At 47.0% G+C, this 25,032-nt stretch overlaps 1 protein-coding gene and 10 non-coding genes across 13 annotated transcripts; 1 reads left to right on the top strand and 10 right to left on the bottom strand.

Moving 5' to 3' along the window:
* Positions 1–101: 101 nt before the first annotated feature.
* WDR74 (WD repeat domain 74) lies at positions 102–7,635 on the bottom strand. Of its 3 annotated transcripts, none has more exons than XM_060104414.1 (12): positions 7,408–7,635; positions 5,383–5,534; positions 5,192–5,298; positions 4,984–5,105; positions 3,119–3,194; positions 2,835–2,981; positions 2,532–2,633; positions 1,354–1,454; positions 1,216–1,271; positions 729–874; positions 588–644; positions 102–322 (listed from the first exon to the last, which is right to left on the bottom strand). In XM_060104414.1, exons 2-12 carry the CDS (start codon positions 5,444–5,446, stop codon positions 143–145), a joined length of 1,158 nt encoding a protein of 385 aa, XP_059960397.1. In that variant the 5' UTR covers positions 5,447–5,534; positions 7,408–7,635; the 3' UTR covers positions 102–142. The 3 variants fall into 3 exon arrangements, with proteins under 3 accessions (XP_059960397.1, XP_059960396.1, XP_059960398.1); XM_060104413.1 differs by lacking the exon at positions 7,408–7,635 and adding an exon at positions 6,696–6,757; XM_060104415.1 differs by lacking the exons at positions 5,383–5,534; positions 7,408–7,635 and adding an exon at positions 6,665–6,803.
* On the bottom strand, positions 7,478–7,668 carry LOC132494573 (U2 spliceosomal RNA). Its single transcript, XR_009533146.1, has one exon. It is a non-coding gene; the product is annotated as a U2 spliceosomal RNA (small nuclear RNA).
* A 5,863-nt stretch (positions 7,669–13,531) lies between these two features.
* LOC132494494 (small nucleolar RNA SNORD22) lies at positions 13,532–13,657 on the bottom strand. Its single transcript, XR_009533075.1, has one exon. It is a non-coding gene; the product is annotated as a small nucleolar RNA SNORD22 (small nucleolar RNA).
* A 263-nt stretch (positions 13,658–13,920) lies between these two features.
* LOC132494578 (small nucleolar RNA SNORD31) lies at positions 13,921–13,989 on the bottom strand. Its single transcript, XR_009533151.1, has one exon. It is a non-coding gene; the product is annotated as a small nucleolar RNA SNORD31 (small nucleolar RNA).
* Positions 13,990–14,239: 250 nt separating this feature from the next.
* LOC132494577 (small nucleolar RNA SNORD30) lies at positions 14,240–14,309 on the bottom strand. The gene has a single exon (XR_009533150.1). It is a non-coding gene; the product is annotated as a small nucleolar RNA SNORD30 (small nucleolar RNA).
* Positions 14,310–14,479: 170 nt separating this feature from the next.
* LOC132494572 (small nucleolar RNA SNORD29) lies at positions 14,480–14,546 on the bottom strand. The gene has a single exon (XR_009533145.1). It is a non-coding gene; the product is annotated as a small nucleolar RNA SNORD29 (small nucleolar RNA).
* A 194-nt stretch (positions 14,547–14,740) lies between these two features.
* On the bottom strand, positions 14,741–14,867 carry LOC132494495 (small nucleolar RNA SNORD22). Its single transcript, XR_009533076.1, has one exon. It is a non-coding gene; the product is annotated as a small nucleolar RNA SNORD22 (small nucleolar RNA).
* A 553-nt stretch (positions 14,868–15,420) lies between these two features.
* Positions 15,421–15,495, bottom strand: LOC132494574 (small nucleolar RNA SNORD28). Its single transcript, XR_009533147.1, has one exon. It is a non-coding gene; the product is annotated as a small nucleolar RNA SNORD28 (small nucleolar RNA).
* A 330-nt stretch (positions 15,496–15,825) lies between these two features.
* LOC132494575 (small nucleolar RNA SNORD27) lies at positions 15,826–15,897 on the bottom strand. Its single transcript, XR_009533148.1, has one exon. It is a non-coding gene; the product is annotated as a small nucleolar RNA SNORD27 (small nucleolar RNA).
* Positions 15,898–16,191: 294 nt separating this feature from the next.
* On the bottom strand, positions 16,192–16,265 carry LOC132494576 (small nucleolar RNA SNORD26). Its single transcript, XR_009533149.1, has one exon. It is a non-coding gene; the product is annotated as a small nucleolar RNA SNORD26 (small nucleolar RNA).
* Positions 16,266–23,486: 7,221 nt separating this feature from the next.
* On the top strand, positions 23,487–23,674 carry LOC132494499 (U2 spliceosomal RNA). Its single transcript, XR_009533079.1, has one exon. It is a non-coding gene; the product is annotated as a U2 spliceosomal RNA (small nuclear RNA).
* The last annotated feature ends 1,358 nt before the right edge of the window (positions 23,675–25,032 follow it).

The following is a 25,032-nucleotide window of genomic DNA, read 5'->3' as shown; positions in this document are numbered from 1 at the left end:
CCGGCCCTGCTTTTGTGACGTCAGATACCCCCCATCACCCCAGCTCAGGGAGCAGCCGCCACTCTTTCCTTTCTGCCAACACAAAAGGATCAGGGTCGTGGTACGTATTAAGCTGTTTATTTACAACGTGAGCACAAGCTCTTCAGGAGCTGGTGGACCCAGGCCTCTTCTTCTTTCTCTGTCTGGTTTGGAGGGCGCCTTGGGACTGCTCCAAATCGGGGAGTTTCCGCTTGGCAGCTGCCTCCAAGGAAGCCCAGAGTTCATCTGTCTCCGTGTCTTCTGAGGGCACCTTGTTGGGCTCTTGAGGCTCTTGGGGTTCATCCTGGTGAGTGGGAGAAGAGCTTAGGAGTCAGACCCACAGGGAAGGGGAATAATTCCTCCAGGCACCACTCCTTTTATTTCCTGCTCCTGGAAACCATGTCCATCCATGCGCCTATTTCACCCTTGGCAGTAACTCTTTTAGGACTACACTTGGCAGATGGATGGACAGTCCCAGGTCTGAGTTCCAGCTGCTTCCCTTTCCTCTTCACAGGGAAGTCCTCACACCTGTGCCCTTAGCGCCCACATTCCCAGACCCAACTGCTTACCTCCCAGTTATCCCTGCCTGACAGCAGGAGGCAGTTCAGTTGAGATTTAAGATAAACCTGCAAAAGATGAGGGACCTTAAGGGGCCAAGCCTGCAAAAATAGAAACATGAATCCGGGGCACAGGAGGCAGCAGGCTCTCACCTTATGGTCCAGGCCCCGTGGATTCCGGATCCTGTGTACCCTCAAGACTCTGTCCAAGCCACAGGAGGCTAGAAGGGGCTTTGAAGGGTGGCACTGCAAGCCTCGGACGCTGCCCGCCAGCCCCTTCAGACAGACCAGTAGGCGCCCTAGAGAAGGCGGTAGGAATCAGTGCTAGCTGGCCAGCCAACAACCATTTACTGAGTGTTTACTGTTCATATCACTTTATGTTTCAACATTTAATCCTCGTTTAACATAACGCTGAGATGGCAATTACCATTAATATCTCCATTTTTCAGGTGAAGGAACTAAGGCACAGGGAATTCACAAAGTAATCTAAGGTCACACAGCTTTTGGCAGAACCAGGATTTGACCCCGGGCAATCTGGCACCTGAAAGAGGGCTCAGCAGCTCCACTGCACCTTGTCAGAGGGAATCCTGCCCTTCCTCCCCACCCCTTCCCCTCCCGCAAGGCTCCCTAGTCCACTCACCCTGCCGAAGGTCAATTTCTGCCAGCTGCCCATGAGTGTTCCCCACAATCACCGAACTGAGGAGATCAGACGCACATGGGGTGAGCAGGGGCCCCCTGGAGTCCTTCCCAAGCCCCACTTTGCCCTCTAAACACTCACTTGCCCCCAGGAGTGAGGGTCATGGCTGTCAGTGGGTACTCTCCGTAGGTGGCCTCGAGGACCGGCCTGCGCTGGGGGGAGGCTGGATCATAGACACGGACCTGGAGGAAGACAGGCATCACCAACAGTACCCGCACTCCACATACCCCCTCTGGCTCCTCCACATCTTCATCCCCTCCTCATACACTGCTTTGTTTATAACCCACTCTTTCAGAGAAACTCTCATTTGAAATGCACCCCTCTTCTCTGTGTGTTGGGGGGTAGAGGAGAGACAGCTGCTAAGGAGCATGAACATACAGGGCTGAGGAGAGAGGCCCCCCAGCCTGGAGGTGGCAGCATTCCCATGGTCTGCATGAATGAGCGTTCCATCCCCCCGTACTCCCCTCTTGGGATGGAAAAGCAAGTCAGTCCAACTGTCAGAGTTGCTGAATTTCAAGCAGAGGAAGACGTTAAGTCTCAACAGGAAGGAGAGAGGAAGCCCTCATATGTGTTCTGAGCAGAGGCGTATCACCAATAGCAGACTTCAATATGCAGGAGCAAATACAGCCACCCAGGCCTGCCTGGGTCTTAGAACTTCACATAAGACCAGCTGGGAATTCCCTGGCAGTCAGTGGTTAGGACTCCATGCTTCCACTGTAGGGGGCACGGGTTTGATCCCTTGTCGGGGAATTAAGATCCCGCATGCAGTGCAGGGCAGTCAAAAAAAAAGAGAGAGAGAGACCCATTGAAAAGATCCCCACGTGGACCTTTCCCGTAAAGCTGAGGAGCTGAGGCCAGTTAGTAGAGGGTCAGGCTTGGGTCCGAAAGCAAATCAGAGGCTGCATCAGGACCAGAACTCAGTTCTCTTGATACCCAGCCCACGTCTTCTCATGACACCTGAACCATGTGATTCTACTATGAAGGGGACACTCCCTTCTTTTCTCTTCCAGGTGGGAAGAAAAGGAAGAATCACAGTTCAGGGAACTCCTTCCTAGAATGTAGTATGAGAAGGTCACCGGCTCAGCCATTGGGCTGGAACAGACGGGGGAAGTCGTCCCTCTTCTGGGAGCTCAGGGATGAAGAAGGATGGCTAGCAGGGCGGCTGTGCCGAATGGTGGGGACCGAGCCTGCACAGCAAGGCTGTTTCTCCAGGAGGCTGCTTAAGCCCAGAAAGAGACAGGGGTGGGGTGGTGCCTCACCTGGTGGTACCCTGTACAGGTGACGAGCTTCTGTGACTCAGGGAGGAACTGTATGTCCTGGTCCCAGATGGGAACCCGCAGGTCGAGCCAATCATTCCGTACCTGGTAGGGTGGGTAGATGAGGGACAGGGTTGTGGAGGGCTCAGTGTGCCCCTTCCTCCTGCCTTCTACCATTATCCCCTAAAGCCCAGCTGGTCTCTAACATAGTCAGTGGCCTCAGACTCCCTGGACCTCGGAACCAGCCCCTCCCTGCCCCCCATCACCTCCCCAACCCCCATCACCTCCTCACCCCCCATCACTCACGTTCTTGGCCCTGAACACAGGCTCCTCAGAGCCCTGCAGGTCCCACACCTTCAGAGCATTCTCCTTCCCACCTGTGGCAACCATGTGGGGGCGTGCTGGGTCTTGGCGCATCCTACACACCCCAGGGCCCACCCTCAGTTCCAAGAGCTGAAAAGAATGGAAGATGAGAGGGGAGATGAGAGTCGGTTCCAGATCCTTACTCCTCCTCCCACAAAGCCTTCATCTGGCTCCTACCCTGGGCCCCACCTCCCCCAACCATCAGGATCAGGACAGGAGAGCCTCACAGGGTCAGAGGATGCCTCCTTGTCATTGTCATGCCACACTCGAAGAATCCCAGAATCCACACATGTGATGAGGGTGCTGCCGGCAAAGGGAGGATAGAGTTAGGGTTAAAAAAAGGAGTGGGGTTGTTCTCTGGCCCCAGTCGACCCACCCCCAAATTCATATGAACTAGACTCCCTCCTACCAGCCCTGTTCCTTTTTTAAAAAAATATTTATTTATTTGGTTGCCCCGGGTCTTAGTTGCAGCAGGCGGGCTCCTTAGTTGCAGTTTGCAGGCTCCTTAGTTGGGGCATGTGAACTCCCAGTTGCGGCATGCACGTGGGATCTAGCTCCCCGACCAGGGATTGAACCCTGGCCTCCTGCACACAGGCCTGAACGTCCTGTGAGCGTCAAGTCCTATCCACTGTGCCACCAGGGAGGTCCCATACCAGTCCTGTTCCTAAGGAAGCCTCTAGGTTACTCGGGTCTGGGCGGGGCTTAATGGCTGTTATTTAATTTCCTCAACAAGGTAAGGGTTTACCAGTCTCATAAGTGAGGAAACCGAAGCTCTGAGAAATTAAAAGATTTGCCACTCAGCTATAAATGTCAGAACCAGAGCTGGAAATCAAGTCTGATACTCCAAAACAGAGAGCCTTTGCTATTCCACAGCTACGTCTGGGGCACCTGGCCCTGCTAGTCTTTCTGAACCTTGAGTCAGTCACCAGAGGTCAGGATCAGTAGCTATGAAAGGATTGAAATGGGACTGTTCTGGATTTAGTGTTCGGCCAAAATCAAACACCAGCTGCTTCTCTCAAGTTCCCTGTTCTGGGTTCCAATCTCTTCCTCAAAGTATGCGTCCCATGAAGACCAAGCAAGTCTCTCCCCAGTATCTGTACGGTTCAAGCCTATACTCTTTCTCATATTTGCCCACCCTTCTCAACTCGGTTCAGGCTCTAGGCTTGCCTGGGCTGTGGCAACAGTCTCCCAACTGCCCTCTCTCCAATCCATCCTCCACATTCCTGCAGGCTCATAGCTCTGACCACAGCATTTCCTGCTCAAAAACCAGTAACTCCCCACCACCTACAGAAGTGCAGATCTCTCGGCCTGGCACTTAAAGCCCTTTACCTTTAGTCCCAACTTACCCTGCCTATCTCATATTAAAATGCTTCCTCACAAATAATAGGAAAAAAAAAAAAAAAGGAAAAACATTGCCTCAGCTTCAACCCTCAAATGCTATTTATCTTCCTTGTGATGTACCCTGTAGCCTAACACCAATCCTTGGCTCTGCTCAGCAGGAGCTTCTTTCTAGAATGCCCTTATTCCTTTCTCCACATTTCAAAATTTTACCCATGCTTCAAGGGCCAGTTCCAACTTCTCACCCCCACAAAGCCTTCTACACCTCACCTGTCGGAATTAACATCACCAAACCTACACAGTCTGCTCACAGCCTCTCCATTCATCTTCGGAAGGAAGCTAGGCCTGCAACCTAGCACTTTCCTATCTTTTACTTTGGGAGCTTCACGACCTTGTTGGTGGTTGTTAGCCCCCACTGAAAAACATACTCGAAACTATTAAATGACGGGCTCAGGGTCATCCAAAAGGTTATGGAGCCTAAAGAAACCCCCTGGAGGATGCAAACTCTATGAAGGCAGGTACTGTGTCTAGTTGACCTGAAGCCCTTGCATTTCGCCCAATGCCTATATACAACCCAGTAGATGTTCAGTTAATGTTTGTTATAAGAATGAATAAATTTCGGCAGGAATAAGGCTCCTGTCACGCAGACCTGGCCCGTGTCACCTCAAGATTGATCGCCATTATTCGGCCGTCCTACGGGAACCTCAAAGCTCTCCATACGACCTGAGCGTTTCAGCAAGGGACTCGGTCTTACCCGTCGACTTGGGCGAGGCCTCGGAATATGCCCTCCCCTCCGGGGCAGTGCCTCTGACCCTGGAACCTGCCCTCCTCGGTGCTGAAGTGCTTCACTGTCCCATCCGCACAGCCCACCAGGATCTGCGGGCAGAGGAGGGCAGGATGGCGAGAAGAGGGAGGCGGCCGTGCCCCAGGGCCCCCCTCTCCGGCTGCCAGCGGCCGCTCACCTGAGTCTCGCCGCCCGCGCCCCAACACAGGGCGCTCACCGCCTCCTCGCGCCGCTGCTGTCCCGACGGCGTGAAGTTGGCCGCTTGTTTGCGCTGAAGGTTCACACCTGTGGAACACGGACGTTAGTCGCGCCCGCGTCCCCAAACGGCGACCCCCCCCCCCGGTTCCCGAAGCTCGGCCCGCCACCCACCTTTCAGGATGCCGGTGTCGGTGCCGACCCACACATGATTCCAGCGTGCTGCCGCAGCAGCCATAGCTGAGTCCCGGAGCCTACGGCTCGCACTTCCGGCGCAGCAGCTGCGTCACCAGCGCGCGCGGAATCCGATCCAGTGGATGCGGTTTCTGGGAGTTAAACCGGAAGAGTTAAAGAAACAAAAGATCCCCTTTCCGCGCCAGTTGGTTTCGCTTTTACGACAATGAAACCTGGAGATGGTTAGTTGTGGAGATCTGAACAGTAACTATGACCATTTCACACTTCGAGTGAAACATATCCTAATTGAACCGCGATGCCGGGTCTAGGCAGCCGTAGTCCGTTTCCCTACCCCAAAGCATCATGTAGTATTTCCTGCACCAGACACCATTTCAGAAATGATTGAAACGCTAGTGAAGCGGAGGGCTTCAGCTTCGAGTATGAAAAGACAAAAAGGGGACTTCTGTGGTGGCGCAGTAATAAACAACGGCCTGCCAATGCAGGGACACAGGTTTGAACCCTACTCCGGGAAAATTCCCACCGGCTATGGAGCAACTAAGCCCGTGTGCCCCAACCAATGAGCCTGCGCTCTAGAGCCCGCGTGCCACCATTACTGAAGTCCGCCGCCTAAAGCCTATGCTCAGCAGCAGAAGAAACCTGCGCAATGCGAAGGCCGCGCACCACAACGAAGAGTAGTTGCCGCTCACAGCAACCGGTGAAAGCCGGCGTGCAGCAATGAAGACCCAAAGCAGCGTAAAAGAAAAATAATTAAAGAAGGAAAACACAACACAAGTTTGGGAAAACGAAAGAGACAATCTTACGTATATCCTTTTGGAAAAGTAAGGGGGGGCATTACTCTTTCTCATGTTGAGGTTTGGTGATCTTTAAAATCAACTCAGTGAAAAAGCTGCAGAATTAACATTTCTCCTCAGAATAAAGTGCAATTTTTAAAATATCCTAACGACCCCCTTTCTAGAGTTACGTACGGAGAACGGCTGTTTCCTGAAATCAAAGTCTTTCAGAAATTTTGCTGTTAAAAACTACGGTATGAATAAAGCACCCCACTCTCGCCCAGTAGGTTTGACTCCTTAAGAGATAAGCAAGCTTTATTTTCGACTCCGGTGCAGAACTGGTGTGGAGTTCGGAAGGTAACACTCCACCATTCCTCCACCATTTCTCTTGGCGTTGCATTACCGAGAGAACAACACTCTCACTCTAGCTCAGTCCAGACCAAAAGTTGGTGCTCTAGTTCCTCCACTTCGTACGGAACTTGCAAGAGTACTTCCTATTCTTTCTGATTTTCTAAAAAGTACCTTAATTTTTGATTGCATTGCATCTCCACTCCTGCACGCGGACGGCGCACGAGAATTACTCCTTGTGGTGATGGTGGTGCGCGGCTTTCTCATTACTAGAGTTTCTCTTGCTATTTGAGCACGAACTACAGGCGACGGAATTCAACAGTTGCGACGTTGAAACAAAGTCTCTGTGGTCTGTGGGCAGATCTGCGCGGATTAAGATTCAAACCCGCGTCAGCTCCGGTACCACGTGGATTTGTATTACGGGAGTGACAGAAACGCTGAAAACACAGTTTAAAGAAGAACCGCAGTTCTCGTGGTTTAGGGGGGATCTACACGGGTTTCTTGCGATTCACTTCATGGCATGGAAAACAATTTTTACTGAAGTCTTCGGAGTCCTCAAAAAACAAACAAACAAAAAAGTAAAACGCAAGCACCCCAGAACTATCAGAACTCTCCTCGTTGATGTTCTCGTATTTCTTGGGAGACCTGAGCGCTTCCGCCAGAGGAACTTCACACAGTATTACTAAGTTTATGTTTCCCCCGTTAGCTAGTAAACATACGGAAAGAATCACATAACCCCAGTATAAAAACAGAGTGGGGGTAGCTAGTACACAGAGCTACTAAACACATACGGTAGTAAAAAAAGTCCTGCTGTATAAAGGGATTTCATTAACCACTTGATAAAATAAGAGAACCACAAAACTTCAACGTTTGTAGGAATAATTACCGTTTCGTGAACAGCGAGGTACGTGAATTACTGTACTCTTTTTTTTGATGACCAAAATGTTCCCCCGAAGGGGGGATGCACCGTTCCTGGAAGTACTGCAATACCAGGTCGATGCGTGGAGTGGACGGAGCAAGCTCCTATTCCATCTCCTAATTCCAAAAATCCATTTAATATATTGTCCTCGGATAGAGGACGTATCAGATATTAAACTGATAAGAACAGATACTACACTTGATCTTAGCCAAAAGGCCGAGAAGCGATACTGGCAAATTTCACTGCCGGCCAGCCTTAGTCTTGCTATAGCTTTAACGGTTGTGGTGACTTTTATGGCTTAACCATTAGACTTTTCTTAATGTGTAGTCTTGCTTAAAACCAATTCTTCATTATTTTTGCTTCATAATAATAACTAAAATTTTGGAAGTAGACCTTAAATAAGGTTTTTACTGCTTCGCCTTCCTGCTCAAGCTCTTGTGTTTTGCATAAACCCGCCCCTCTGCTCTTTCACTTTCTGGGGATTGGTCAACATAACTAGACGCGATATCAATGGCCGCGTCGTCCCTTTGCTCAGAGACTGTGGCGTCCGTCTCCAGCCTTAAGGCTTTTAGGCGCTCCCTGGGGGCGGCAGGGCGGTGGTGTTCGTTAGTCTGTGGAAGAAGATGCAGGGCGGGGCCCTTCTCCCGGACATTTACTTGGAAAGGCCGCGGTTCCCGAGCACAGACTTCAGAGCTCAAAGAACCGAGTTGGAATCCGTGCTTGCCAGTTCCTGATTGGATGACTCGAGGCATGTTGCTTAGGCTCCCGTCTTCTCCTCTTTTAAATGGAGGAATTAATAACCCGCACTTAAGCGGTGGTTGTGAGAACTGAGGACACGCTGCTCTCGGCCCAGAGGGGACAGTGGAAGTTGGCTTATAGCCTGTGTTCCTCTCTCATCCTGGGGCTCCCGGCTCCCTTCTGCCCCTCCCGCCTCCTCGGCTTGTAACATCCACCCCCACCCCACTTACATCTTGCCCTTTGTACCATCCATCACCCACGGTCGGCCCCACAGCGGAGAAAAGATGGCCTGAGAAAGACGTTTTGGAGCCGCCTGATTCATAAACCCAGGAACCTGCGGTGGGAGTAGGGGTGAGGCAACGTAGGTCAAATTTAAAAGAAGCGGTACTTTAGAGGCTCACAGCAAAGCCCAGCTGTATGAAAGGGATTAATGTCAGACTATGGCTGAGAACGGGACTTGAAATCCTGTTTTCTTGGAAACTGTGTTAATCTGAACGTGGAACGTTCTGTTCGAAACCTCCTTAACTAAGCTCTACAGCTGTTTCTGTGTCAAAGTGACCGGCCTGGCTGAGATCCTTCAGGCAAGAGTGGAATGTTCTATTCTCACTGATATGATTTCAACTAGCAAAGTCTGATAATCTATGATTTTAGAGAATATGGTTTCTTATAATGTGTCCCTGTGAATAAACAGAAGCAGTTTCTACAAGCTCCCAAAATAAATCCAGAATCTCCAGGGAGGGGCCAAATTAAGGGGAAGTGGTAGGCAGAATAATGCCCCTACATGCCCATGTCCTAATTTGTAGACCTCTCATTATGTTACCTTACATGGCAGGCAAAGTGTACTTTGCAGGTATGATTAAGAGTTTTGAGAAGGAGAGATCATTCTGGATTATCTGGTGGGCTCCATGTATGTAATCACAAAGATCACAGAGGGAGACAGGAGACTCAGTGTCAGAGTGATGATTTGATGAGCCATCACTGGCTTTGAAGATGGAAGGGAGTCATCAGTCAAGGAATGGGGCTGGCCTCTAGAAGCTAGAAAAGGCAGGAAAACATTCTCCCTTGGAGCCTCCAGAAAGAAATGCAACCCTGTTAACACACCTTGATTTTAGCCCATTGAGACCCATTTAGGACTTCTGACCTCCAAAACTGTAAGATAATATATTTTTTTTGTTTTAAGCCACCAAGTTTGTGGTAACTTGTTACAGCAGCAATAAAAACAAAACAAAACAAACAAACAAAAAACTAATACAGAAGCAAACGCAGAATTCAGTTTCTTTCAATCCCAACCTTCTCTAAATTCTGTAAGACCCAGCCTGGGGCAGGCCACAACCCCCTGATGGAGCAGGCTTCAGTCTGTCCAGGCAGGCTGCAGCCAAGCATCCTGAGCGCACAGATCTCTTGGCGGGCTTTTCCCTGTCGGGTCTCAGCTGTCAGGTCCTCCTCTGAAGCAAAGGCAAGTGGGGAGAGCTCTGTCACTCTCATCTACTGTGACCCCCGCCTCTTGCTGCGTGGGTACGGGAGGCTGATAGTGAGGAATCCACAGGAACTTGGAGATCTATTTATTCACTGGGAGGCCATTTGTCCATTTGTTTATACTCTTTGAGCAGATACCCTACAATGATGAGCAAAATCAGACATGGACCTTGCCTTCATGATGTTTAAGGTTTACTGGGGAAAAGTGAGAGAAGGCTCCTGTGATCCTCCAGGCAAGAGATGAAAGTGGCTTAGGGGGTGGGGATGGGGTGGCTGTGGTGGCAGAGATGGAGAGAAGTGGAAGAAGTCACAAAGAGTCACTGGCTTTGATAACAAACAAAGCAAGGCCAAGGGAATATTCTTTCCATGTGGGTACATTTAAATTTTGTAAGTTAATGTTTTATTTTCATGAAAATGGTATAAATTGTCAAGTGGTGTTAAAAGTTTTATAACAACAACTCTCCCCAATTTACAACCCCCTTTTAACTCTTTTTTTTTTTTTTTGGCCGCACCTACAGTGGAAGCTCGGAGTCTTAACTACTGGACCGCCAGGGAAGTCCCCCGTATTTATAAATTAATTGAACAATTTTATACTTGTTTTTGGTGTTCTTGAGAGGAAGATGTCATAAACTAAAAAACAACATAATATGAAGCAGGTTGAAGAAATGCTTAGTCAGTCTGAAGAGGTGTTTAATTTTTATTACATCACCCAACCCTTCTGAGAACCTGTTGAAGCTTTTCCCAAATAAATGCATAGTTGCCTTATACAATTTTGCATACAATTTCCGAGGAGATTCTTAGAGCCCCCTAAAGCCTGTTCACTAATCTACAAGTTAACAACCACAGCCCAAAAAAGATAGGAGGACCTGTCAGAAGGCATCCAAACACCTAAAAAGAGGCCACATCAAATGGAAAAACAGGATCTGGAGGTCCTGGAAGGCCCTGTGGGCAGGCCCGTCCAAGGGCTGTCAGAGAGATAGCCTCAGCTCCAGGACTTAAGACTGGCTCCTCTGGGCCTACATCCCCTTGTGGCAACTCTGGGTTGGAGTCGGGCCAGAAAAGAGGGACCAGCTGTCCTCTTGACCACCAACCCTACCCTCTTTGCTGATTTGTATTAGCTCCCTGGCTCCTAGGAATTCGAAATTTCTACTCCTATTTACACTCTCTGCTGAAATGATCTTATCCAATGCCCTGGCTTTCCCTCCCATCCGTCACCTGGTGATGACTGATTCCCAGCCTGACTAGTCTATGGTTTCATGCACGATTCCAGGTGCTTTATATGTATTAACAACACTAATAGAATAAGTAGTACCATCATCTTCCCTCTTATACAGATAGAGGAACTGAGGCACAGCAGGTTAGGTGATGTAATTTTTTTTTAAAGATTTTTTTGACGTGGACTTCCGTGGTGGCGCAGTGGTTAAGAGTCCACCTGCCAATGCAGGGGACACAGGTTCGAGCCCTGGTCCGGGAAGATCCCATGTCGCGGAGCAACTAAGCCCATGAGCCACAACTACTGAGCCTGAGCTCTAGAGTCCGAAACACAACTACGGAGCCCGCGTGCCACAACTACTGAAGCCCGCGCACCACAAGGAAGAGTAGACCCCGCTCGCCGCAACTAGAGAAGGCCTGTGTGCAGCAATTAAGACCCAACGCAGCCAAAAATAAATAAATAAATTTTAAAAAAGAAAGATTTTTTTTTTTTTTTTTTTTTTCGGTATGCGGGCCTCTCACTGCTGTGGCCTCCCCCGTTGCGGAGCACAGGTTCCGGACGCGCAGGCTCCGGACGCGCAGGCTCCGGACGCGCAGGCTCAGCGGCCATGGCTCACGGGCCCAGCCGCTCCGCGGCACATGGGATCCTCCCAGACCGGGGCACGAACCCGCATCCCCTGCATCGGCAGGCGGACTCTCAACCACTTGCGCCACCAGGGAGGCCCGAAAGATTTTTTTTGATGTGGACCATTTTTTAAAGTCTTTATTGAATTTGTTATAATATTGCTTGTTTTATGTTTTGGTTTTTTGGCCGCGAGGCATGTGAGATTATAGCTCCCCAACCAGGGATCAAGTTTTTTTTTTTTTTGGCTGCGTTGGGTTTTCGTTTCTGCACACTGGCTTTCTCTAGTTGCGGCGAGCAGGGGCTACTCTTCGTTGCCGTGTGTGGGCTTCTCATCGTGGTGGCTTCTCTTGTTGCAGAGCACGGGCTGTAGGCTCACGGGCTTAGTTGCTCCGCGGCATGTGGGATCTTCCCAGACCAGGTCTCGAACCCGTGTCCCCTGCATTGGCAGGATTCTTAAACCACTGAGCCACCAGGGAAGCCCGACTTCTATTCTTTGTCGGCATTTATCATCTCAGGGTGCCTGAAAACTCAGCACTATTGACATTTTGTTTGGGGAGTTGGGGCGCTGTCCTATGCATTGTAAGGTGTTTAGCAGCATCCTTGGCCTCTACCCACTAGATAGCAGTAGTATAGCCTACCCACCACCCCCCACAAAAAATTGTGACAACTAGAAGTGTCTCCAGACATTTTTTAATGTTCCCCAGGGGGCAAAATCACCCCTGGTTGAGAACCACTCTGCTATTTCAAATAATCTTGTTTGTTGGCTCTCGTTCTGCCTCCTCCTCTTCCTCTAGAATGTAACCAAACATGAGTCGGCAAAGGCAAGAGCAGGGCCTCGGCTCTCCCAGTAAGTACACTGCGAGGTTTGGGATGGAGCAGCATGTTGGCACTGTTGACACTGAGGTGGGGAGACTGGAGAGGAAGACATGGAATCAAGGTCTGAACGTCTGACTGGGTATCAGGTGAGGGGCAGGTTGGCGAAGTCCAGGCTAGAAGTATCAGACTGGAAGGACTGAGAGATCCCATTTTGGAGCTCTCCCCCATTTCTCCAGATTGTCCTAGTCTCATTTCTTTCATCTCTTAGCTTAAGTAACTGGGCCTTAATTTGAATTCCTTATTTGCCACATGGTGAAAATATTGCTTGAGGAAGGCTTCATTATGCAGCAAACACCTCTCATGGTGCTCTCTTCCCTCGGGTTTACAGGTCAGCACTGCAGGCTCTCTTACGGCTTGCAGTGCCTCGTTCTGGGTTTGTCCTCTGCTGTTCCTCCCACCTTTAAATACAGGTGCTTCCCCAGGCTTCCTGGGTGTGCCTTCTCTTACTTGGACCAACCCTTTCATTACTGTGTTGACCATTCTTATTACTGTATGGCTACCATTTAATTAGCAAAAATGCATTTTCTTTCAGTTAAATTGCCTTTCACCCAAACCCAGCAAACTTTCATACAGAACTCCTCAGCTAAGTACAGAGAGAAGGGAAAACTCCTTAAAGGTGTAAGGAGGCTCCCTGAATGGTTCCCTGGGTTAGACAATTCAGCATTAGGCAAACTGCCAAGCTTAAACAGGGTAAAGCCAGGAACAGTCTTTCTGGGATTATCTCCTTCTGTCCAGCCAGACCCACTCAAACACAGGAACCAGTGAAGGTTTAAAAAAACAAAGTTTTATTTAGAAAGGCTAAAATGATTGTATGCTAATTTGAACAGGTAGGTTGTATAAGAAAATTCCATTTTTGATATCCTTCAAGAGTTGGACTCCTGTAGAGAAAAAAAAAAAGTTGAGTTTTCTTACCATATGGAAAAGTATATATCATATGGGTTTAGAAGGGCTATCCTTTAAACCAGCTAACATTAAAAGGACTGCTTCCAGATACTTTTCTATTTATCATGGTTAGTCTATTAAATATGTAACATAAGTACGTGAATAGATACTTACCATTATGTGTGCTTTGTTCTTTCTTCAGACCTGAAGAAAAAAAAAAAACACAACCCATTTTCAACCAGTAATTTATTCCCTCCTTTGCCTTGTTTAGAAATTCTTATGATCCCTCAGACAGTTCCTTCTGGAACAAGCTTTCCTCTTCTCCCCCAGCCAGCCCCAGTGGGTTCACCTTTACAGGCTCTGGGACTAGGACAGGAGGTAAGACACGTGAATATTTCTTCACTGGGAAATTTTAACTTGACCCACTTTGTGTTTACATTTACTCACCTCTTAACTTCAGACTGGAGTTGTACAGAAATATGGCTCACTCCTTTCCCCTGCAAAAGAATGATTGGGAACTAAGTCTCTGAACCACCCCAGACAAAAGGCACATCTATGTAGGTCTCAACAGACATTTTTATAGAAACCACCACCTAGTCCACAAAGCTTCCTATTGGCTATAAAGCCCACCCAACTTCCCACTATTGTCACCTTTCACTCCAAGGCAAACTCACAGCTCAGAAAATACCTTTCAGTCATAGTGATCAGACTGGGGCGGTACTGAACTCATCACTGGTGAGTGGAAATCTGTCACATGTGGTTCACAAATGGCTAAAGACAAACTTTGGATTAAATAAATAATGTCTGCACAGCTATCCAAAGTGCCACAAAAAACCCTGGCAAATTCTATATAGCAGCCACAGATGACAGATTTACCTCAATTCATTCTCAGGCTCCAGACAAGGAGATGGACCTAAAACAAAAACAAGACTGAATCAGTAAGCTTACTTCCTGCATTAAAAGTTGTTCCCACCTAAGCTATGGTTCCTAGAAAATCAGACTTCCGAGTCTCAACAGCAAATTGTCAGCCGAACGAGATTCCATGTAAGTCATCATACAGACATGCCGAAAAAGGCATTTTTTCCTACTCAATATACTGTATGCACCAACACATATGAAAAACACTCACCTTTGAGCAAACAAGCAGGGAACTGGCAATGGTACCTAGGGAAGGACAAAGCTGTGAGTGATACAAGTTCCTTACAGAGTATCCCACTGCTGTCTTCTCCAGTTTCTCAGGTGTTCAGATCTTTTCATTGTTTAAGTCATAGTGAGCTAGTTTGATTCATCACAGAAACTGCTTACTTGGTGATATATGCCATACAGACATTAATCAACTAACCTTTCAACTCGGGAGGCTTTCCAGGAGTATACAGGAACAAGCTGCTCCTGAGAAGATCATGTAATTAGCAAAATAGCCAGAATTATTCTAGCTAGGGTTAATGGATAAACCAAGAAAAGCTAAGCAAATGATATCCGCAGGCATTTGCTGCACCTCAGACACTTCCTTATGGAACAAGTTTTCATCCCCTCTCCCAGTTAGCCCCAGTGGGTTCACCATTATTGGCTCTGGGGCTAGAACAGGGGTAAGACAGAATGCTTGCCCTCCTCACTGGCACTGGAAACAAGCTACAACCAGAAAGGTTACAAGTACTCACCATTCTCAACTCTTTCCAGGAGTTTGACCCTGAGCAGATCAAGAGGCATCTAGGAAATCAAGAAAGATAAAATAAGGGACTTCCCTGGTGGTCCAGTGTTGAGTATCCGCCTTCCAATGCAGGGGAAAATGGTTTGATCCCTGGTAGGGGAACTGAGATCCCACATGCTGCGGGGCAACTAAGCCCAGTGCTCTAGAGCCTGTGTGCCACAACTAAGACCCAACACAGCCAAATAAAGAAGTAAATATTTTAAAAAAACAAAGATAAAAGATCAAGAAACATCACTATAAGGAGCAAAAGAAACCAAAAAGTTACATGGATCAATCAGGGCTTTGACAACAACCCCCCCGCAGAGAGTTATCAAGGCTCACATATAACCTAATTTACAACATTGGGAAAAGTAACTTACTGTAAGACAGATGCATACATCACCATGAGGACAACCTGCAAAAGGGGAGCAAATGGTTATTTCAAAATACTAGGGTGAAATAAAATTTCTTCATTAACAGAAACTGCCATCAGAACTCTAACATGCTATTAAATGTCGTACCTCACAAAGAATCAGCATTATCATTCAAATCATCTGACAGTGACATGTGGGTGAGGGAAGAGCACACCATCACAAGAACCAACTGTGCCGCTTGCTGGGCTGCCATCTCCCTCCCCAGGAAAATCATTCCAAGAGGAACAAGCTGGAAGGAGCAAAAAGGCAACACTGCTCCACTGACCATTTGCTCCCCTGGTTGTGGGGAACACCAGACAGACTGCACCCTAACCCCCCATTTGCAAAATTACCTGCATTCACCCTGGGAGGCAGCTGAATTCCTTAGGATTGGTGATGAGATGCTGGAGACAGAAAAGGGAGGCATCATATGTACCTAAGAATAGCCATTCAAGACCCTTGAGTATTTGGGGCCCACTTCTCAGTAGTAAGATGACATCACTTTTGAGTTCAGGCATATGCTTGTCATTTTACGTTCATCATGGAGTGGCCAGCACAATCTGAAGCAGCGAGTCCCATCCAGATTCTGTGCCCTTACCCATAATTGCATAAAGCATCATATACCCACCTGGAGCATCGCCATAATGCTCGATCCACATACGGACAGGTCTTGTCCCATCCTCCCACCCGTAAGGTCTTTTGATTTAAACCACATCTGGAAAAACAAAAAAAACAAAAAAAACAAAGAACACCCTTCACTTTTATGTCTCGTAGCCGAACTGTCCCACGTCAGTCCCTTAACACCTCAGGGCTAAAGAGCCCAAAAACTGGCCACAAACAGTGCTACTCAGAATTTTTGTTTTCTCCACTAATTCATCAGAAAGAGAGAGTTCAACTTTTGAGATCATCCCCGTAGCACATCCCGGTGGACTTCCGTATATCCAACAATGAAACCAAAAAAATAAAGGTGGTAAAGGCACGCCACGAGCACTTACTGTAACGAGAACTCTTCGCTATCCTTTAGTGTTCGACGCGCGCCCGAACCCTGAAGACAAGAGAACATCAGGTCAGCACTAGGCTATCTCGTAAACGCTTTGTCTTCCGGAGCTAAGACTGCGTCGGCCGTGCAAGGCCTGTCTCCTCAGAGTTTCTTATCCTCACGGAGCTCAGTACAGGTCTGTGAAAAGACTCTCATCACAGAGAGGCCCGTCGGCACCGCCCCCTATCGCCATGTTGTCCTTCACAAAGCCCCTGTCGCTTCAAGGCCTCAATGCCATGGCCATGTTTTTGTCTCCCCTGCCCCACGAACCCAATACATGCAACTGAGAGAGGCCAAGGCGCGGGCACGTTCTCGTGGTCATTTTTTTTTTTAAACTGCCACCAAAGACACACACTTACCAAAATCTGTGGAAAAATGAGATCGAAAGCCTACCGCGAGACACTTAAATAGCATCTCGCAGAGGTCCACGGGATTTGGGGGCGGGACTATGACAGGCGCAAGCGCAGAAAGAGAGGGCGTGCGAGCCTGGTGGCTCGTGGGTAAAGATTTCCAGAGGAAGCCCGGGTCGGGTGGGAGGGGGAGGCTGTGCGTTTCCTGACGCGGCGGCGCGAAAACGGTGCGCATGCGCCTTAGGGAGTGTGCAGGCGCGTCTAACGTGCCGCGGCGGGGACTCTACTGCGGCAACCTGTGGGACTGAGGCGACGAGTTCCCGGTTTCCCCCGGATCCTGGACTGACGCCCTGTCTCGGTCACAGCTGCCTACCCCCTCTCCCTTCCCTGAGAACCCCCTCTTGCGCACACACACCCTAAACCCGCGTGCAGGGTCTGACACGATGGGCCGCGAACCTCATGCACCCTCGGTCTGCGTCGTCTCGGTTCCACGCCCGCCGCCCAGCGAGCATTCTGGGTCTGGTCCTCAGGGTCCCAGCATAGGGGGCGATTCAGGTACTACTGGGCCCCGGGCCGAGCTCGAGTGGAGGGCCCTTGCATGGAGCCGTTTCGGGAAAGCCAATCAGGCCGTAGGTGCTTTTGAAATTTTATAACAGTCTTAGGATGTTTCCTCTAACTGGCCACCTCTGTCCTGCTGTCCAGTCCGATTTTACTAGGAGCTTGGCTTGCAGTAGGGCTAATATTAGCTGACATTTGAAGTGCCGTTTTAAGCACATTACGTGAATTGATTATATTTCAGTTCTCCAGGTCCCCAAAGAGGTTGGTACAGTACGTGCATTTTATAGATGAGGGAATCTAGGTGTAAAGACCTCTTACAGAGCAGCCTACAACTCCCGCCTGATTGGCAAGGCAGTTCCAGTCACCTGTATACACTTGTTATTGAGGCCAACCAGCATCAATTTATTAATCGTTTGTGGTGAACACCTAGGGTACATGTGCGTTTAAAAAAAATTTTATACATGTACATTTTTTAGTCATTTATTAAGCTCTTACTGTGTGCTCTCATGTATGACCTCACCTAATACTACAACCCTAGGAGGGGATACTAGGTAATGTATGAGGAGCCTGAGGTCCAGAGAGGTTAATTAACTTGCTCAGTGTTATCCAGCTAAGAAATATCAGAGCCCACGTTCAAATCCAGACAGTCTGATTCCAGAGCCTGCACTTTTTATTTTTTATTTTTGGCTGCGTCGGTCTTTGTTGCTGCGCGTGGGCTTTCCTCTGATTGCGGCAAGCGGGCTTCTCATTGCGGTGGCTTCCCTTGTTGAGGAGCACAGGCTCTAGGCACATGGGCTCAGTAGTTGTGGCTCGCAGGCTCTAGAGCGCAGGCTCAGTAGTTGTAGCGCACAGGCTTAGTTGTTCCGTGGCATGTGGGATCTTCCCGGGCCAGGGCTCGAACCCATGTCCCTTGGGTTGGCAGACAGATTCTTAACCACTGCGCCACCAGGGAAGCCCGAGAGCCTGCACTTTTGATCACTCTGCTTTACTGCTGTCCTCACGCTCTACTGTGGGAATTTGGGGGGCAAACAAATACACAGCAAACAAATGGCATAATCCCTGGATACTGTTTCTCAATTTTTTTCATTGTTGCCTTCCCCTCTCCAGGAGTCTTAAAAAGACATTTTCCCCTCTAATCCCAACCATGAAGTTGTAATAACACTGATACACTGTATGTCTGTTTATGTTCCACGGACCTTTGGAGGGGCCAGAAACCTTTTTTTTTTTTCTTTTTTTTAATATCTAGGGTTTTTTGCCCTCTCCCTGCTCTGCAGGAGTCCATTTTCACTCCTTTGGGGGCAGTGTTGTCCTCATGCATGTCCCAGCATAACACAAGTGACAAAACAAGTACTGAAAGAATTCCAGTATGAACAAAGTTATTATAGATGGAATAAATTCATTTATTCAATAACTATTAAGTGCTTGTGCAAGTACATGATTGGAAAGTTGTAACAAAATTTATAGAAAATGGAACAGATAAGTTATGGAAAATTCAGAAGGTCCAGAGTAGGCCGATAGGTCTAGGGAGGTCTGTGGGCATGGGAACTGGGGAATGCTTTATGGAGTGCCTGGGCCTTGAAGGTTAGATAAACAGAACCAGGGAGGGAATTCAAGTTAAAGAAACAATTTGAGCAACAGGATTGGAGCTGGAAAAGGAAGTGTATGAATATAGTTCATGAAAGATGGGCTGAAGGGGAATCAATATAAAATTGGAAAAGATTTCCTGGGGAAGACCGGATGAGGAGGGCCTGTAATGCAAAGCTAAATAATTTGAACTATAGATAGAAATAAACAGTGAAAGTTTTGAGTAGGGAGGTGATTAGAAATTGAGGGATAAGATGAGACAAGGACATTAATTAGATTGTCACAGTAGTTTAAGCAGCAGGTAAGTGGATTCTGTACTAACAAGTGTAATGAAAGGGAAATAGGAGAGGATTTACGTCAGAAGTCTTCAACTCATACCTACAGGAATACAGGTAATGCAGTCAGCTGTAGGAACCGGGTGGGGACTCTGGCGATCTAGATAGCTCTGTCTTAGCTCCAGCAGATTGTTGCCTTCCTAGAATATTGTTCTCTGAAAAATCTGATCAAGAGAATCCAGAAATCCAGAACTGTTTATTAATTTGCCCATTGAAAAACTTGGCATCGGGACTTCCCTGGCGGTCCAGTGGTTAAGACTCTGCACTTCCAATGCAGGGGGCGTGGGTTCAGTCCCTAGTTGGGGAACTAAGATGCCACATGCCATGTGGTGCAGCCAAAAAAAACCCAAAAAACAAAAAAAGATAATAAAATGTTGGCATCTAACTTAAAAATTTTAAGCATTTTCTATGAGCCAATCAAAATATGCCTGTGCACCAAGAGTGTGAATTGTCAGTATCTTTTGTAGTGGTATAGAATCCACTAGAAAGGGGGGAATGTCAAAAACTGGATATTCTTTTTGGAAGCTGTAAGTGGGTTGAGAGGCTTAAGCACCAAAAAAAAAAAAAAAAATGTTCTTGGCAGTTGGAGATCACGGGCACGACTTTCGCTTAACGTTTAGTCTACCAATATTATTTATCTGTTGAGCATCTACAAGGCACAGGAGATATAACAGGGAACAAAGCAGACAGTCCCCTTATGCTCCCTTGGAGCTTATATTCTGGTGGAAAACACAGAAAAATAATATGTCAAGTGCAGTTAAATGCTGTGGTGAAAATTGGACTTCCCTGATGGTCCAGTGGTTAAAACTCAGCACTTCCACTGCACGGGGCATAGGTTCGATCCCTGCTTGGGGAAATAAGATCCTGCATGCCGTGAGGTGCGGCCAAAAACAAAAAACAAAACAAAACAAAACAAACAAAGCTATGGTGAAAATTAAGTAGGGAAGGAGAGAGGGAGTGCTGGGGCAGAGGGGGAGGAATTGTCATTTCACTCAGAGAGGGCCTCTCTGAGAAGGGACATTTGTGCAGAACTCTGAAAGAAATGGAGGAGAGAGCCGAGCCGTGTGAGGTAGAATGCTCCAAGTAGGACTGCAGCGCTGGACTGTGCTTACTGATTTATCGGTTGTGGTTAGGATTTTTAAAACACAACTGGGGAGGTATTATATACGTCAAGGTGAAGTTTGGTGGAAATAATGCAAGTTTCATTACCCATGAAATAAGTGAATGCTGGACATTTTTTCCCTTGAATAATAAGGTTAAAAGAGGATGTTGCACAAGTGAAGAATGTAGTCAAATTAAGTGAAATGTGTGCATGTGTGTGTAAATATATTTGCTAGAATGGTGCAAGAAGGCTGGAGTGTCAAGTAATGGGAAATGAGATAAACAAGGTGAAACAATTGGTGGAGGGTGTTAACATCTTTTGTGTGCTTTCCATGACACTTCCCGGCACTGTACTAAGTGCTTTGTATATATTACCTCAATTCAAAAAATAGTAGTTTTTATGATTACCATCCCCTTTTTACAGATAAGAAAACTGAGTTTTCTATAAGTTACTTATCCAAGGATACATATCTAGTGTGGCAGAGCTGTTATTCAAATCCAGTCTCTACTTTTGACCCTGTTAAGAAAAATTATCCAAAACTTGGAAATAGGCAAAAGTTATAACTAGGTGTCCTTTTGACGTAAAGCAGGCCCACCTAGCTTGGGGATTGTCTGGTTTTCCAGGGAGTGTGTACCTTTGTTTGATGTCCTTTTTACTATTGCTTTGGGTATTTTACAATTTGATACGTTTGCCTTGTAAGACATTAGGTGATTTTATATCTATGTATTAGAATGCAAACTCATATCATTCTTGCCTGGACTCTTGACTGATGATACTCTTTTTCTAGAATTCTCTATTGAACCAGTTTTAAATCTTATTCATCCTCTTATTAATTAATAGGTTGAATAAAATCTTTGACATGTGTTTACTTTATATTTTTATGAGTCATGTTTTCATTTTTAAAAATTATACTTTAACAACCCCTGTGGTACACTGTCTTTTGTTGATCCATTTATTTATTTATTCAAAAAATATTTATTGAGAGTCAGAATTTAAACTCAGGAGGTCTGACTCCCGAATTGGAGCTTTAGACGGTGTGCTAGTGTGGTTCTAACACCATGCCTCCCTCTGGCTAGCATCGTATCTGGCTTCCCCTTTCCAGCAAATGTCTTTTACCTTTAAAGAGCTGTCTACACCTGCATTACCTGGGAGCCTGTTAGAAATGCTAAGCTCAGGTCTTTTCACAGACCAAATGAATTAGCATTTGCATTTACACAAGATCCCCAGGTGATCTGTATGCAAGCTAAAGTTTAAGAAACACTTGTTCACACAGTGCTGCCCACTTCTTTCTCAAGACACTTTTCAGTCATCGTACTTGATCTCTCAGCAGCACCTTACCCTATTGACCCATTTCCTATTTCTTTTTTTTTATATTTATTTATTAAACAACCCATACATTGTTAGTATAAACATCGTGCAAGGTTAAAACACATTCAAACATCAAGATCCACATTCAGGGCTTCCCTGGTGGCACAGTGGTTGAGAGTCCGCCTGCCGATGCAGGGGACGTGGGTTCATTCCCCGGTCTGGGAGGGTCCCACGTGCCGCGGAGCGGCTGGGTCCGTGAGCCATGGCCGCTGGGCCTGAGTGTCCGGAGTCTGTGCTCTGCAGTGAGAGAGGCCACGGCAGTGAGAGGCCGGATAAGTTCTAGAGGCTGGAAGTCTGGGGTCAAGGTGCCAGCATGGTTGGGCTCTGGTGAGAGCTCTCTTCTTGGCTTGCAGATGGTTGCTTTCTTGTTTTGTCCTCACATAGCCGAGAAAGAGAAAGAGAAAGAGGAAGAGGAAGAGGAGTAAGAGAGAGAGAGAGAGAGAGAGAGCTCCTATTTCTTAAAACACTGTTTCCATAGTGCTTGGGACACTGCCCTCTCCTAGCGTTCCTCTTATGTTTCTGCTAATTTCTTCCTGATCCTTTGAGGTACATCTTCTGGCCCATTCCTCAAACATTAATGTTCTTCCAGTTATGTATTAGGCCCAGCTTCTTTTTTTTTTTTTTTTTTTGCAGTACGTGGGCCTCTCACTGTTGCGGCCCCTCCCACTGCAGAGCACAGGCTCTGGACGCACAGGCTCAGCGGCCATGGCTCACGGGTCCAGCCGCTCTGCGGCATGTGGGATCCTCCTGGACCGGGGCACGAACCCGCGTCCCCTGCATTGGCAGGCAGACTCCCAAGCACTGCGCCACCAGGGAGACCCCTAGGTCCAGCTTTTTACTTACTCTGCCTGGGCCACCTTATCCACTCCCATGATGTTAATGACCACCGTTATGCCTATAGCTCCAGCCCACGATCTTTCTCCTGAGCTTCAGAGCTGTGCATCCAGTTGCCTTCTGGATGAACATTGTCACTTGGATGGTCTACAAACTTCTTAACTTTTCCAAAATGAATTCAACCTGCTTCTCCTATTCACTCAACTGTCCAAGCTCCCCCACTACCACTACCCTAATTGAGGCCTTTGACCCCAAGGTTTTTACAACAGGCTTAATCTGACTCCCTGACCCTGGTTTCCTTTCTTTAGTCCATTCTCCATCTTGAAGTTGGAGTGATCTTTCTAAATAAAAAATTTGGCCCAGTCTCATGTCTCAGTTCATAACTCTTCAGTGCCCCTCCATAGTCTTTAGGTTACCGTCCAGATCATCATTATGGCCATTGAGACCCCTTTGCCCCTTTCCTTACTGCCACTCCCTCCCCAAGACAGATCTGCTCTGCCTGCCCACCATAAACTCCCTGAGTTTAGAGATCATGTCTGTGTAAATCATCATTGTATCCCTATTGCCTAGCAGAGTAGAGGACACAAAGTAGGACTCAATATATACCAATTTATCCCTATAAATTTTTGAATGATCTTTTTCTAGCCCCAATTCATTGATAACCCTTCTTATCAAATGAGGTGTTTAGAGAGGTCTGGTGATTTTGCCCAGAGAGCAACCCTGCCCCCACCTGGCAGCAAGAGGCACTGCCTCACTTAATGGACGAGGAGGTATGCAAATAACTAGTTCTTTGCCAGGAACTGGGAGATAAGACAGTAACTTAAGTTATTTGATAACAGAATTTCCTGGTCTCTGGGGAAGATGAGGATGTTGATGATTGTAAAGACATGCTTATAAGCTGTGTTTGTGGACCTGAGTGAGGAAAGTTTGGGACAGGAAGAGATGATGGGGAGTTAATACAGATAGTATCAATTCTAGGCCTTTTGGCTAAGTTGAAGTGTGGTATCTGTTCTTATCAGTTTAGTATCTATGTCCTTTACCTGAGGACAACGTATTACATTGAGTTTTGGAACAAGGAGATAGAATAGGAGCTTGTTTTGTCAGCTCCATGCATCAACCTGGCATTGCAGTACTTCTAGGAATAGTGTACCCCTTTGGGGATATTTAGTCGTTAAACAAGAGATTTGTTAGCTATAACTTTGGTGAAATTATGTGTCCCTTAGAAAGAATAAGTATGATAAACTATGGCAACTAGATTCATTAGTAAAGGATTTGGTTATGGACTTGTAAGAGGTACTATAAACCATACGAAGTAGTCCAGAACTAGGCTAACAAGCATATCTGTTAATTCAACAACCAGTAATTACTTTATGTAATGGCAGAATATAGCAGTGGTCACCAAACTTTTTTGATTGCTCCCTATCAGTTAAGAAAAAAACTAGAGGGAATTCCCTGGAAGTCCAGTGGTTGGGACTACTGTGCTTTCGCTGCTGAGGGCCTGGGTTCAATCTCTGCTCCAGCAGCTAGGATCCCGCAAGCTGCTCAGCGCAGCCAAAAAAAAAACCCCCCAAAACAAAAAAAACTAGAACACCCTAATATATGAAGATTTTTTAGGGTAAATTATATTTTATATACATTATCAATTATTTGAAAAGGTAGAAAATTTTTCAAAGGATGAAATATAAATAGAAGTTCACATGTTTTCTTTATAAATCATTGTATTGGCTAAGAGGATGCCTGAAATTAGAATCCTGGGTTCATCTTATGCTTTCTGATGAAGGCCAAGTCATTTTGTCTGTTTGGTAGTTTAGTGCTTCTTTCATGGTGGATTCTTTTTGGTGGACATTAATGTGTGATGCAGAAATCTTCAGCTTTGTGCACTCTCCCATATGTCCATCACCATTCTCTGCCCCAGACCTCATTGCCTTTGATCTTCTAGTCCTTTTCCTTCCAGTCCTCTAATCAGATGGCCAGGCCATTGGCCATTGACCTAGAATGTGTATATATTCTCACCTTGGGCTATTTCTCCTTCTACACAAGGTGGATCATCAGGTGTATAGCTGGCAGATTTTCTGTCTCCACTGTCTTTCAAGACCACTTCTGAATGTGACTGTCATCCATTTTCAGTTGGCACTCATAAGTTAACCCATCTGTAAATCATGCTTGGGCTTTTACTTCCTCCCTTAGCAGGTTATACAAGACATTCCTTATGACTATGGGTTCTTTTGCACAAGGGGTGGGGGTGCTTTTAGATGTATGGTGGATAGCAAGAGGTCTGGGCTACCTGCTCATGCAGTTTGCTTGTGTCCTCTGGTTCTGCTTAGTCTTGATTCTGAAGGTACCATTTCTATCTTTTGAAAGACTGCTGCTGGTCTGGTCTGACTGTTCGACTTAACAGGTCCAACTTATAATGGCAGCAGTTCTGACATAACTCATAACTCATAATGGGAGCAAGTCTGACAACCGACTCATAATGAGAGCATTTCATGGTTACTTAGTGTTTCCTTATGAAG

The sequence above is a fragment of the Mesoplodon densirostris genome, chromosome 7 (assembly GCF_025265405.1).
Source record: "Mesoplodon densirostris isolate mMesDen1 chromosome 7, mMesDen1 primary haplotype, whole genome shotgun sequence".
NCBI lineage: Eukaryota > Metazoa > Chordata > Mammalia > Artiodactyla > Ziphiidae > Mesoplodon > Mesoplodon densirostris.
Note: the sequence above shows the minus strand (reverse complement) of the source record. Positions and strands in the feature narration are given on the sequence as shown.

Bases quoted from the DNA above. Each gene is read 5' to 3' on its own strand.
- WDR74 (XM_060104415.1), bottom strand. From the start codon at position 6,788: ATGAGAAAGCCGCGCACCACCATCACCACAAGGAGTAATTCTCGTGCG. The intron at 5,106-5,191 runs GTGAGCGGCCGC...CTCTGCCCGCAG, and splicing joins GCGCGGGCGGCGAGACTCAG to ATCCTGGTGGGCTGTGCGGA. The intron at 875-1,215 runs GTGAGTGGACTA...CGCCTTCTCTAG, and splicing joins AGAAATTGACCTTCGGCAGG to GGCGCCTACTGGTCTGTCTG.